Consider the following 14,932-nt stretch of genomic DNA (forward strand, 5'->3'; position numbering starts at 1 on the left):
TACTGCCCAGGGCAGGCTCTGCATTCCTGCCGCCTGCCCTCCATCTCTGGGGATGGAGAAGCACCTGCTCTCAGAAGGCAGATGGGGGCTGGCACGCTGGGAGACGGTCCAAGTGGCCCCCCACTTCAGCAGCCCCCCTTAGCATCACAGTCCCGTGGGACAGACCCAGCCAGGTGTAAGTGGGGTATCAGACTCTGAGGAGAGCTGGGCAGGGGAGCAGGACCCAGAGGCCTGGAGGCAGCTCCCCTGTGGGAGCCAAACCTCGGTCTTGGAGCCTTTGAGGTCTTGACCCAGATTCTCAGGTCTGTGCCCTACGACGACGTCGGGATTTCCCACCCCACCTCTGAGCCCCACCCAGTCCTCTTCTCGGTTAACCCGCAGGCACTCATCCCCTGAAGGGTGCACTCCCTTCGTTTCTCCCCTGCCTGTGAGTTGATCAGACCTCTGGCAAAGCGCCCACCTTCCCCTATCATGTCGTGGAAATTCAAGTCCACAAATCACACGGGGGGCCTGGCGGAGCCTAAAGGCTGGCCATCCTCTGGGCAGCCGAGGAGAAGGGAGGCTCCTCCCTCTGTGAAACGTCCAGGGGAAAGCCCGGCTGGTGAGAACAGGCCTCTGGAGAAGGTGGCCAAGCCACTTACTCACATCTGCTCCATGACCCTGCATTCAAAGTGGGTGTTCCACAGGCCCGGCCCCTTCCTGCCTTAGCTTCTTGACCTTCTGCTCCAGTCCCCTGAGATGTGCTTCCCCACCCTGTCCACCTGCAGGGAGGTGTGTGGGTGTGTGTGTGAGTGTGAGTGATGCACAGGGCGGAGTGCACACGGCTGAGGCCAGGCCAAGACTGTGTGCGTGTGTCTCTGTGTGTGAGACACACGCACACAGTCTTGGCCTGGCCTCAGCCCTGTGCACTCTTGTGGGCACCCGGCCAGGCACGGGCCCTCCCTGGAAATCCCGGCGAGCCCACTCCCTCCTTTCCCCCGGCTGCAGTATTCCTACGAAGGCATGGAGATCAACAACCTGCCGGTGGAGCTGACGGTCGTGTGGAACGGGCACTTCAACATCGACAACCCAGCGCAGAACGAAGGTGAAGCAGGAGAGAGCTCTCGGGTGGCAGAGGAAGGAGGGGGCAGCTCCCATTTACGGGCAGGGCCATTCGGTCCCCCACCCAAGCCAATCTCGCCCTCCACGCCACTCCAGCATCCCCATTGCTCTGTGACCGCTGGCTGCTCGGGCGGCTCCCAGGCGTGCAGCAGAGGGAACAGGGCTGTCCTCTGGGCCTGGGGGGGACCCTACCTCCCATGCAAGTTCTTCTGCTCAGGCCTTGGCTGCATCCAAAGGACTGAGGGGACAACCTGCTTGGTGTCCTGTTGTTGAGACTGGGACCGCACTCCTGGTCCACACCCGGGGGCCCTTCCCAGCCCGCTGGCCCCACCCCCAAGCCCCTCTTGCCCTTTGCCTGCAGTTCACCTCTATAAGTGCGGTGCCAGGCGAGAGAGCTGCGGGCTGTGCCTCAAGGCGGATCCGGACTTCGAGTGCGGCTGGTGCCAAGGCCAAGGGCAATGCACCCTGCGGCAGCACTGCCCCATCCACGAGAGCCAGTGGCTGGAGCTGTCAGGTGCCAACAGCAAGTGCACGAACCCCCGCATCACAGAGGTGAGCCAGGGTCCGCTGGGCCCTCTCTGGGCTGCTGAGCCCTGCCCTGCCATGGGCTGGGCCCTGAGAGCCGTGCCTGGCATGGTGTCTGTCACCCCAGTGACCACCGGGTGCCCCAGCTGGATGTTCCTGCAAGTCCGCAGATGCCGTCAGCTCAGTTTGGAGGCCCTTCCTTTACGGAGGGAGGTTGAGAGCAGACAGAGCTCGGCTGCCTTGTTGGGGGCTCTGGGTGATCTGTATCGGAAAGGACTCCAAGTCCTCGCACCTCTTCCCTGTCCCCAGGAGTCTCGGTGACAAGGCCATGAAGCTGCATTGGTGGCAGCCTCATTAAGCAGGCCACCCAGGAGCAGAGGCCCGGTGGGGCTCAAGAACACAGAGCCTCAGGCTCACACAAAGCACGACCTGAGCTGCAAGATGGCAGAGAGGGACCTGGAGCACCATTCGGGAGGAGGGAGGGAGCACAGGCCGTGGAGCCAGGAGCAGGGAAGGGCAGGGCACAGCTAAACGTGCAGATGCTGCATCCACGGAGAACAGCGTTTGAACCCCAGCTCCATTTGCTAATCCCAACTGCTTGCTGGGCACCCTGGGGCTACTTCCTCTCTGTCTCTGAGCCTCAGCCTCCTCACCTGTGCCATGGGTCTAAGCATCCACCTCAGGGGGACGTACAGGGATTATATGAGCGAATCCGTGCAAAACGCTTGGCTGTACCCCCAGCCCAGGGTCTCAGCACCTTCCTCCTCCTCGTTCATCATCCACATTGTTCCAATCATTGTGAAACTGGGAGCTCCTGCTGTGGCTCAGCAGTAGCATACCCGACTAGTATCCATGAAGACACAGGTTTGATCCCTGGCCTTGCTCAGTGGGTTAAGGATCCGAGGTGGCTGTGAGCTGTGGTATAGGTCACAGACCCAGTTCAAATCCCTCGTTGCTGTGGCTGGGATGTAGGCTGGCAGCTACAGCTCCGATTCGACCCCTAGCCTGGGGACTTCCATATGCCCTGAAAAGCAAAAAAAAAATCATTGTTAAATCACACATCTAAGCCCGTCACTGCCCGGGTGTCTTCACCTCCCTTCTCCTGACAGACAAGGTACCCCCTGCCCCCGCCACCACCATGGCTAGAATCCCTTGCTCCTCTCATGAAATAAGTAAGAGATGTAAGTAAGAGACATGCATGTCTCAGCAGCAGGATGATGTCTGTACCTGTGGCCCAGTGCTTAGCACATAGTAGGTGCTCAGTGCGTCTTTGCTGTGGCTGGTGCTGATGATAATAAGGCCGCAGAGGGGGACAGGGGCACGCAGAGGAGAGGAAGCTCCGTCTGCCGGCCGCAGTGAGCGTGGACTGGGCCTCCAGCTCTGTGCAGTTGCACACACCCCCCGCCTCTGCAACCCTAACAGCGGCTGAATGTTTGTGTGGTGCTTTAGAGTTTGTGAAATAGCTGCATATCCCTCACTTCATCCGGCCTCACAACACCCTGCTGTGTGGATTCCTAGGCCTGCTGCAACAGAGTGTCTTAAACAACAAAAAGGCGTGTTATCTCTGGGTTCTGGAGGCTGGAAGTTGACATCAGGGTGTTGCACGTTGGTTCCCTGTAAGGACTGAGGGGGAAGGGTCTGGTCCAGTCCCCTCCCCTTGGCTTGTAGGTGGCCGTCTTCTTCCTGTGTCTTCCTTCTGTACGTGTCTCTGGGAAAATGTCCTTTTTTTTTTCTTTTTTTTTTTTTTAGGGTCTCACCTGCAGCATATGGAGGTTCCCAGGCTAGGGGTCAAATCGGAGATACTATGCCACAGCCACAGCAATGCCAGATCCTTAACCCACTGAGCGAAGCCAGGGATCGAACCTGCAACATCATGGTTCTTAGTCAGATTCTTTTCCACTGTGCCATGATGGGAACTCCGCAATTTCCTCTTTTTATGAGGACACCGTCATGTTGGTTTAGGACCCACGTGAATGACCTCACTCTGACTTGACCTTTTTTCCAAAGAAGGTCACAATCCTGAGCCACTGGAGTCTAGGGCTTCCGCATATGGACTTAGGGGGACACGATTAGACCCACGATGCCTGCCAAGCCCAGAGCTGTTATCACCCTTTCCCGCGTCAATAGACCGACGCTCAGGTTGACTCTGACCAAAGTGTAAATCAGAGGGACCCTGAAGCCAGGGCTCCTGACTCCTGGATGGATGTTTTCTTCTCCCGCACAGACAGCCCCTCCTTACCTTCCCTCGCTCCTCCTCACAAATGATGCAAGCACACCAGGAGTGTGGAACAGCAGGAAGGAGCTTGACTTGTGAGTGAACAGCTTCGACCAGCAAAGCAGCCTCTTGCATCTGACCCTCTAGATGCACCCCCCGCCCCGACCCTACTCTAGCCCCTTTGCCCTCCACATTCCTGGTCTTCCAGATGTTGGGAGTTTCATTCAGCCCCAAGTTCAGTCTCCTGCCTTGAGAATCTCAACAGTGATCCTCAAACTGGGGAAAGATGCTCATGCATTTCACCTGCAGAATTATCTGGCCCCACACCTGGATGCTCCCCTCCTTTCCCATAACTGCCCCCCAACCCTGAGCCCGTAGCAAGAAACCATCCCCGGGGGGCTCCAAGCAGGACTGCTAATGGTGTTTCTGGTGAAAATGGTGGGACTTGCTTTCTTCTTGGCCCAAGACCATGAAAATCACAAGGAGATGGCAAATTAAACACATCTCCATGTAACGGAGCCTATTGACTGGCTCCATGCTGGCATGGAGCTCTCGGGGGCTTCTGAGAAACCAAGGCCTGGGCCAGAGATAAAGCTCTTTCTTCAGGACCACAAGCTGGGGCTGCAAGGTCATGCAGATGCTACTCCCAGGTGCCAGTGGTGCTCTGGGGACCAGCTGGGTGGGCATCTGCGAACACAGGGACTCCCCGTGCCTGCTACCCCTTTATCTTTCTTCCTCCCTCACCCAGAAACCAGCCTGTGTCTCCAAAGAACCTGCGTTTTTGTTTGTTTTTTTTTTTTCCACTGCAATGGGAATGTGTACGGGCAAAGCCCTACACTCATGCACGCTTACTCACAGACGTGCACACCTGCATCCACAGGAGGCAGGAAGTATCTTGACCTTTGTGGGTGAAGAGCCTCCCCGGCAAAGCTGTCACTGCCTTCCCCATATTTCACCCTCGCCCCAGCATGGAATCCCCGCTTGTAATCCTGACAGCATGCAAAGAGTAGGAAATATTAAGAGGTGGCCTATCTGGTTTCCCCCCAGTTAGGATCCCACTGACGTTGACCAAGGTGCAGGCACCAGTGTTCCGAGGCGCCAGGAATTATATGGGCCCTTTTCTGGTCTGTCAAGTGCCAAGGGAGGCTGGCGCAGAAGGTCTTCTGCCACTCAGGTCACCACTGTGGGACATCGTAATCAGACTGCCCCCACCTCAAAGCAGGCCCTGGGCTGTGGGATCCTGATGTTCCAATCATGGGTTTTTAACATCAACAGGAAAGTCTTAGGGGGAAAGGCCAGTCATTTTGGCCAAATGTGTAAGGGTAAAGTCTAAATTAAACCCATCTCCTTAGAAACGAAGCCAGACAATGAAGGCGGAGGGGCTGTGACAAAGGCATCTCCATCTCTAGGAAGATGCTTGGCTAGCTGGGGTTTTCAGGACAGTCACAACTCAGGAAGTAAACGTGGTGCTGTCCCTGGAAAGTCCACATGGAGCAGTAAAGCGCCACTGTCCCTGCTCCCGGAGGCTCAGGGTGGGAAGAGGAGGGGTGAGGGGCGGGCGGCAGGATGGGGGATCAGACACAAATGTTGCCATGAAAAGAGCACAAAGAAGGCGTCTTGGAATTTCAATGGAGAGAGACCGAGAGAGCGAGCATCTGGTTATGGGGACGTGATATTTGACAAGGCTCCTGAAAGGTGGGTGGGTGCCATCATGTGCAGGGCTGTGGTTGATAGGAAGCTGGTTCAGTTTCTCTGAGAATAGAACCCACACAAGCAATTAATGGAAGGCTTCCATCCCAATTTTCTGTGGATTACCCAGTAACGTGGCAGATCACTTTCTATCTCCTCTTCTGTGAAATGGATAGAGGAACAAGGGGCTTTGGACCCTACTCCAAAAAGCCACATCCAAGCACAGACTATTGTACCAGAAGCTCCTGCCTTTGACAGTCCCAGCCCTGGGCGGGGGTGGGGGTGGAAATGGGGTGGTGGTCCACTCGGCCAACGGGGTGGAGACGGGAAGGAGCCCACCACCTCTCCTCGCCCCATCAGCAGACGGGTGATGGCTCTGTCTTGGTGTGTGATGACTGTGCTTCCCCCTTGCAGATCATCCCCGTGACAGGCCCCCGGGAAGGGGGCACCAAGGTCACTATCCGAGGGGAGAACCTGGGCCTGGAATTCCGGGACATTGCCTCCCATGTCAAGGTGGCCGGCGTGGAGTGCAGCCCGTTGGTGGACGGCTACATCCCTGCGGAACAGTAAGTAGAGGCCATCTGAGACATGGGCAGGTGCAGGGAAGAGAAGTCCATAAAAACAGACGGTCCGTGGTGACTCATCTTCGCTGGGCAACATGTTCTAGGGTGTGGGGGAACTCCTACAACCCCCCAGCCCCTGAACTAACTAACTGCCATATTGGGAGAAATACAGAAAGAGGAAGCAGAGATGGCTGGGCGAGAAGGGGAAAGGGATTCTTACCTCCTCGGGCTATATGAATAGGAGCCAGACAAAGCAAAGTTAAAATCTACAGAAGAGGGTGAGTCAATTCTTTACCTTGACACCCTCCCCTGTCCCTAACTCCTTACTTCTGTCCTCACCCCAATTAGGAAAGAAGCTGATCCTCTGCTACTCTCTATGGGGGTAGAATGAACCTTCACACCCACTCTCAGACCGGTGGCAACTGCACTGTTTTTCTCCCTGCAAAGTCGACCAAGAGGGCCATTCAGGGAGTGACCTTGACCTCTAACCTGCCTGGCAGGGGAGGTTTGTGAGTCATGTACCGCCTTGTAAATAAGCGGATACAGTTTTCCAGCCCAGCAAACACGAGCATGCAGTGAATGTTCACCAGCACAGTAGAATCTATGTTGTATACCCTGTTCGCTGCCCCACCTGGAGTGAAACCTTCCACTTGTCCCCGGGCACATACGTTATTGACCCTTTATAAGGTCTTGTGCGCTGGCTGTGTCTTACCTGGATTTCATGGTTCTGGAACCCTCAGTCCTGCCGTCCCGAATTCCTCCTGACTCCCATCCGGGTCTTCCCAGGGTGCTCAGAGTGGGTCAGATGATTGAAGTCTCCAGGTTCGGTGGCATTCATCCTGGTGCATCATCGCTTACTTACCCAGGCCTTTCTGTGGCTCCTTCTACTTTTCACGTCCTTCCTAAACCAAAACCAAAGCACGCTGCTACTGATATATTGTGATAGGGAAATTTTAAATGCCCTCCTCTGGACTTTCAGAGCCGAATATTAAAAAAAAAAAAAAAACAAAAAAACTGCCATAAAGGAAGTTCTTTTGTGATGCAGGGCGCTAAGGGTCCAGCATTGCCACAGCTGTGGTGCAGGTCACAACTGTGGCACGGGTTCAATCCCTGACCCAGGAACTCCCACATTCCGTGGATGCAGCCAAGAAAAAAACCCCTAGAAAGCCATATGATTAAAATATTGTGGTATTAGTTATATCCGTGGAATGAGAAAGAACACACAGAAAAGGATCTTGATACGTAAGAATCTAATACGTGATAAAAGGGACATTTCAAATCAGCAAGAAAAGCAAAGTCCGCTCAGTAAGTGGTACAGTTTCACTCCCTGGAAAAAGTATAATGTCAGACCCTTATTTCACATTATATGCCAAAATAAATTCCAGATGAATTAAACAGTTAAGGGTAAAAAATGAAACTGTGGAAGGATTAGAAGAAAATGCAGGTGAGAATTTATTTGATGTCAAGAAAGGGAAGGTGTTCTAGGTATCACTGCAAGAGAAAAAATTATAAAGGAAAAGATGGGGAGATTTGAGTATTTAAGACTTCAAACTTGTGCACCAAAAATCATTATGAGCAAAGTAAAAATATGAATGATAAGCTGATAATATGGCTCTGCCCTATTACAGTATGCTTTTCCTTAACACGTGAAGAGGTTCTATAGATAAAAGGCAAATATCGCAAAATGAGCGAAGAGAATGAATGTGCAATTCACAAGACAAAGAACTAAAGTCATGTAAAAATGCTTAACATCAGTAGTAACCAATGAAATGCAAACGAAAACAACAGGGAACAATTTTTTATAATTAATGCCCAGTGTAGATGAGAAGCAGAAGAAATAGCACATTCATATATTCGTGTCAGGAGGGTAAATTGGGATGACCTTTCTGGAAGGCAATTTGGAAAATGTAGGTCAAACGTCTTTTGCCTGGCCATAATACTTCCAGAACATTCCCTAAATAAACAGGATGCACAAATGTTTATTTGCAAGGATGCTTACTTTTGGCCTTATTTGTAGCTGTGAAAAATTGTATGCCTAAAAATAGGGAAATCGTAAATTTAAAAAATTACTGTATATATGTGGGACAGTAAACTACCCAGCCATTAAATTTGATATTGAAAGAGAATCATGACCAGGCATAAACTCAAGGTATATTAAATGAGAGCACAGGTTACCAAGCAGAATACAGAGTTTAATCATTGATTTTGGAAAAGAAAAGCAAGACTGGAAACATGTACACCAAGATGTTGACAATGGATATTTCTGGGTGGCACATTTGAGCTGGGAGGGTATATGTATGGGCAAGTGCTTTTTATGTACTTTTTTAAAAAAAATTAACATGTATTAATTATGTTATCTAGACATATATATATCTATATCTATCTATATATATCTATATCTATCTATATATCTATATCTATATCTATCTATCTATATGTATATATCTGCCTTTTGTCATTTTAGAGCTGCACCTGTGGCATATGGAGGTTCCCAGGCTAGGGGTCGAATCAGAGCTGTAGCTGCCGGCCTACTCCAGAGCCACAGCAACATGGGATCCGAGCCGCATCTGCAACCCACACCACACAGCTCATGGCAACGCCGGATCCTTAACCCACTGAGCGAGGCCAGGGATCGAACCCACAACCTCATGGTTCCTAGTCGGATTCTTTTCCGCTGAGCCACGACAGGCACTCCAAAAGCATATATTTTTGCAAGACTCTCATTCAGAAGTTCTTTCTAACAAAAACCAAGGGAGTTCCTGTCATAGTCCAGTGGTCAATGAACCCAACCAGCATCCATGAGGACACGGGTTCAATCCTTGGCCTCACTCAGTGGGTTAAGAATCCAGCGTTGCCATGAGCTGTGGTGTAGGTCACAGATGTGGCTCGGATCCCCTGTTGCTGTGGCTGTGGCGTAGGCCAGCAGCTATATCTCGGATTGGACCCCTAGCCTGGGAACCTCCATATGCCATGGGTGCTGTCCTAAAAAGACAAATAAGTAAATAAACACAGAACCCGGAAGTCATAAAGTAAGAGAATGAACCATTGAACCACACAGATAGTTTTAAACTTTCAAGTGGCAAAAACAATATCAACCAAGTCAAAGGACAGGTGACCAACTGGGAGAAAATAATTGCAAGATTTATTACAGACAAAAGTAATCCAGACGCTCCAAGAGAAAGACAATCCATCAGCAAAATGAAGAGAGAGCTTCAGACAAGTCACAGAAAGGCTATCCAAGATTTAAACACACACGCGCGCACACACACACATACATGCAGCCTCAGTAGTAATCAGGGAAATAAAAATCAAAATGAGATCATTTTTTCCTCTTATATTAGAACAAGGCTTTCAAGGGACTGATAGTATCTAGTGTCGGACAAAGAGTGAAGTAATCTCACTCAGCGGCTATTGATGGAAGGACAAATAGACACAGGACCTTCTGGACCATTATTTCCCTCTCCTGTCAAACATTAAAAGCACAAACAGTCCTTCTCATCTATTTTAATAAGTATACACTGCTTAAGGATGCGTGCGGTTGCTTCCTTTTGCAGGATTATTTGGAATAGGAGAAAACTCCGGGTAAGTTAAAAGCCTAACAACAGAGAGATGTAAATAAGTGATGACACAGGCATGGTATGAAATAGCATGAAGCTGTTGAAAAGAATAAAGCGGAGCTGTGAACACTGGAACAGGCAGGCACGTCTGTGTTTTGTTGAGTAAAAAGGGAGCAGTTCAAAATAATGGGTGGTTAAGTTTCCCTTTTGACTATAAAATCAAGTGTACGTTTCTTTACGTGTGTGTGTATGTGTATGTTTATGTGTGTGCATAATGTCAGACATAAATATATAGAGACGTGTGTATATGTGCAAATATATATATTTGGGCAAGTTGCCTAACTTTTCTGTGCCTCGGTTTGTTCATTTGTGAATGGAGAGATATATATATTTATATATTATAAATACATATTTTATATATATTTGCATAGGTCTAGAAAAAGGTCTGCAAGGATTTATATTCCAAACTTGAGAAAGATTAAAAGTGAAGAAAGGGGCTTTGAGTGTTTACAGTCACACTTCGGTTCTATCTCATTTTCAGAACATAAACCAGTTTTGTAAGTGAAAGAACACAAAGTCTTTCAAGGGAAAAATGTAGGACTCCTCCCCCTCCCCCCAGCCTGACCACCTCCTCCCCTGCCGGGCCCCCTGCTGGGACTGGGTGCAGAAATCACTGCCTGAGGCCGTCCTTGCCTTGGGGAAAAAAAGCCCCCAGGTGAGGATTTGAAAATCTCAGGTCCCTGTCTGATGGCTGTGTGCCCTTGGGTAAATCACTATACCTCTCTGGGCCCTGCCAGCTGTATTCCCTAAGTTCTTTGGCTGGAACCTTCCCTGCCCTCTAATTCACAGTTGGGTGGACAGCGCATGAATTGGGGCTGTCTGGCTGCCCCCACACCCCCTCCCCCGGCCCCGCCAGGGAGACCCCTGTAGGTCACAGGCCCCCGTTTCCTGAGAACCAGGGGGCGCCCCAGGAATAGGGTTGTCTTTTCCCTCCTCCTGCCCAGCCCGTCCCTGGGATCCTGCTGCAGGAAGGGGCCCTGAGTAGGTGTGGGGCGCAGGGGTCATGGCAGGGAGGCCGGTGGCCCTCCTGTGACCCGCGGGCTCGGTGCTCTCCCTCCTGCAGGATCGTGTGTGAGATGGGGGAGGCCAAGCCCAGCCAGCACGCCGGCTTCGTGGAGATCTGCGTGGCCGTGTGTCGGCCCGAGTTCATGGCCAGGTCCTCGCAGCTCTACTACTTCATGGTGAGTCCTGGCCCCCGGTGGCCGGCCCAGACCTCTTTTCCACGATTGCTGGACCTCTGTGGGCAAACCCAGGGCAAGGCCATGACGTCCCAACCTGCCCGAGAGCTCAGCCTCGGGAGTCTGGAAGACCTGGATTCACACCCTGACTGGGCTGCGCCTGGGCTGCGGCTCCGGGGAGTTGTTTCGGCTCTCGGGCCCCAGTGTCCCTTTCTGGCTGTGTCAGTGTGACACACTGGGTAAGTGTGGGCTGTGCATCGGGACTCCTGGGATTTGAGCCCTTGGGTCTGCTACTTACTACCTGGGTGAACGTGGGCAAATTGTTTGAGCTTTCTGGGCCTCAGTGTCTCGTTTATAGCTTGGGCATGATAATAATGGATCTACCCCATGGTACTGTGAAAATTGGATAAAATAGATGTATCGCCTCTAGTTTTCATTGGTTTTATGATTCCTGGGATTGTCACCATGACTACTGTGCCTGCCCTTTCCCTGGGCGCGGGCACCCCACCGTGTCCATCCCATCATCCCCACTCACCCCACCTTCCCCACTCACCCTTCTCCCATCCCATGATCTTTTTAACTCACCTCTTGTGTTGTCTTTCCTTTTTTTTTTTTTTTGCCATACCTGAGGCATATGGAGGCTGCCAGGTTAGGGGTCTAATCAGAGCTACAGCTTCCGGCCTACATCACAGCCACAGCAGCACCAGATCCAGGCCACGTCTGTGACCTATACCACAGCTCACGGCAACACCAGATCCTTAACCCACTAAGCGAGGCCAGGGATCCAACCCACATCCTCACGGATGCTAGTCAGATTCGTTTCCGCTGAGCCACGACGGGAACTCCGTCCTTAACCCACCTCTTTACCTACCTTCACCCACACCCCACCTTCCTCTGCCCCCTTTCACCCCCTCCCACCCCAACACCCTTCCCCTGACATCCCCCTCCCTATCCCAGGCCTTCTGCCTCTGCAGTTCTCACCCCCATCTGCACATCCCTCCAGCCTGGACGCCTCCCCCCACCCCACCCCCGGGCTGCCTGGCCAGTTCCTGCAGCCCCTGGCCAAGGGTTCTGCACGCAGGGGACTTGGGACCCTCCCAGCCTTGTGACTACAGGGACTCTGGAGACAGGACCACGTCATCACATCCTTTCCCAGACTGTTTTACCATTCTCAAGTTAATGACAGATGTGATGGGTGGTTTTTTCATGATTCTGGGCTGCTTTTGGAAGCTGGAAGCCTGAAGTGATGGATTTTATGCCTGGGCATCAAATGCCCTGAAATGTGTCACAGGAGCCCATTTTTCTCTTCCCTGCCCCCCCTTTCCCCTTCCTCCCTTCCTTCCCTCCCTCCTTCCTTCTTCTCTCTTCTTTTCTCTGCCTTCCTCCCCTTTCTTCCTCCTCTCTTCAGCTGATAGCCACCGTATCATCTTGCACTATACCTCGTCCTAGATTATTTGATACATATTTGCTTAATTGGTGGAACCATATGATAGAATTGGATGGGCCTGGCTTGCAGGGGTTAGAGTGGTGAATCGGACCCCACACAGCCCCTCCCTCAGGAGACCCACAGTCTAGGAGAGAGCAGGACGACTTGCAAGTTCAACCCGATACCCCATAAGACAATTAGTGATGAGTTTATGCATATTTGCACGGTATGTGCATGCATATAGTATGCTATATACATGTATATGTGCATGTACTGTTATTCCAGCAGAGCTGAGCTAATGAGAGGGAGAGAGAGGTTGAGACAGAGGCAGACCAATGTTTGAGAGGTGTGGCATGGCATGCTAAAACTGTGCATGAAATCTGGCTCTGCAATGACCTGGCAGCTGGGGCAAAAGGGAGGACACTGCTGCATGGCCAAAGCAAGCGCTGGACCTCCCTTGGCCAGTCAACTACCTGGAACCGTTTTTATCCTGTGGCCTCTTGGCTGTGACAAAGTGAACAGAACTGGGAACAGCCGCTGCCTCATGAAGCTGATGTTTCCCTGGGGCCTCGGCTGTCTCTGCTGTGTCTCTAGCTGGGCTTCTGGCCTTTGCGACTCACTCAAAGGCTGCCGCCCCCTGGATGTCCTGCCATTACCTCCCATGATCCACCCAAGCTGTCAACTCTTGCAAACCGTGCGTCCCCCTCACTTCCCCATTGCTGTCAGTGGCCTGTCACCCGGGCCACAGTCTCAGTGGCCTGTGGCTTGGCTTCCCCTAATTCCTGGGTACGTCCCTCCATCGCCATGCCCTAGAGTCTTTCTTTCCCATCCCCTTGGCTACTGCAGTGCGCCCCTTAAATCCTGCCTTTGATCTGAGCCCATTCTAAACCAGCCACGCTGTAGAATGCCATCTTCCTCTTGACAGTGCCCAGCTCAAGAAGAGCCCAGGGTAGCCCCTGCCAAGTTCCCTGGTCTGTTCTGCACGCCACCCCCCCCGCCCCGCGCCCCATCCAGTCCTTCCTCACGCCTTTGAGTGGCCTCACTCCCTTCCCCTCTCCATCTCCTTCCCCACGTTGCCCCAAGCTGGTGCCTCCTCACTCTTCCCCACCCCAACCCACTCCTCGGCCTTTTCTGAATACACCCCAGTCAGTGCCCACAGTGGCCCTGCTCACGCTCACTGGGGATTCCACAGCATCTTCCCGCACTGCACTTGGCGTTGCCTCTTGGTACCCCTGCTCCTCTGTCAGACCAGTGCATCCTTGGAGATAAAGCCCCCGTTATCATCTCTGCTAGCCCCAGCAGGGCACCTGTCTCCCGAGAGGCTTTAAACAAAATACTCTGCCTGTCCCCCCATCCCCCCAAAGCTAAATCACACTCTGTAGGTGGCACACAAAGCTTTCAGGGCCATTCTGTCCGCAGCCTGGGCTAACACCATTTATTGAGCAGCAACCACGTGCCTGATGCTCTCTGCTCTTGGGCTGCATTCCCGTAACACATGTAGGTGGTAGACAGTCCAAAGCTCCTTCTGCTCTCAGGGAAGGTCTGTCTCGCCTGCATGATCATTTCTACCCCGGAGCAGGATGTACTTGGATGTAGGATTTTAAGGGAAGGCTTCATGGGACGAACCAGAAGGAAAGACAGGATCTAAAGCAGAATATGGTTTTCCATATGGATTTGGAGAGGCAGGAGGCTGTTCCTGGCATAAGGTGCGCCGTGGAAAGGCACCAAAAGACAGGAGTACAAGGCAGTGGAGAGAAGGGGGTTGATGGGGAGGAGGAGAGATTGGAGCAGAAGGGCAGAGAAGATGTGAGCATTGCCGCAAGACAAAAACGCATTGGCCTGGGGGCTCAGCAGAAATGAACCTGACGTGGATCCATGAGGACGTGGGTTCAATTCCCAGCCCTACTCAGTGGGTTAAGGACCCAGCATTGCTGTGAGCTGGGGTATAGGTTGCAGATGCAGCTCGGATCCCGAGTTGCTGTGGCTGTGGTGTAGGCCGGCAGCTGTAGCTCCCATTTGACCCCTAGCTTGGGAACCTCCATATGCTGCAGGTACAGCCCTAAAAAACCAAAAAATAAAAAAATACACACACACACACAACATTGGTTTAACAGGTCCTGGGATTCAGACTGGTGGTGTTTTACTGTCTGAGGACCTGTCCTGGTGCCACACACGTCCGCTTGGGAAGACCTTCGGGGAGGGGGAATGCTGCCAGCGCCCCTGGTCTCCTCCCCAGACCCCAGTTCTCATTTGAGCACTTGGTCTCTGAGCACCACCCCCCACACACACGCCCCCGAGCTCCCAGGGGCTCAGGGCGGGAATGAAGGGCAGAGGTCCCCTCTGAGAGCCACACCAGGGAGGCAGGAAGGACAGAAGCCCCTCTCTCAAGCCCCCAGCACCTCAGATCTCTCGCTGCCTTCCCACTCGGCGGGACAGCTTGCAGGCGGCACTGCGGGGGGCGCCCCCACAGGAGGCCCTGGCTCCCCTGGAGTCCTGACTCAGCTAGGAAGCCCCTTCCCGGCTCCTTTGGGGACCTGGGACATGTTGGGGGGCCCCTTTTCAGGGCTGCCTCTCAGGGCCTGGGGATGCTGGGGAGGCCCTCCCAGGGCCGAGGTCGG

The 14,932-nt window shown here is 52.7% G+C and overlaps 1 protein-coding gene across 1 annotated transcript in view; it reads left to right on the top strand.

Annotated features, from left to right (window-relative positions):
• The window catches only part of PLXNA4 (plexin A4), a 458,094-nt gene that overhangs the window by 378,529 nt on the left and 64,633 nt on the right, over positions 1-14,932 (top strand). Inside the window, exons 11-14 of the mRNA XM_047763901.1 lie at positions 988-1,084; positions 1,463-1,653; positions 5,945-6,096; positions 10,774-10,891. Coding sequence (XP_047619857.1) covers positions 988-1,084; positions 1,463-1,653; positions 5,945-6,096; positions 10,774-10,891 — 558 coding nt within the window. The remainder of the gene's footprint in view (positions 1-987; positions 1,085-1,462; positions 1,654-5,944; positions 6,097-10,773; positions 10,892-14,932) is intronic.

The sequence above is a fragment of the Phacochoerus africanus genome, chromosome 16 (genome assembly GCF_016906955.1).
Source record: "Phacochoerus africanus isolate WHEZ1 chromosome 16, ROS_Pafr_v1, whole genome shotgun sequence".
NCBI lineage: Eukaryota > Metazoa > Chordata > Mammalia > Artiodactyla > Suidae > Phacochoerus > Phacochoerus africanus.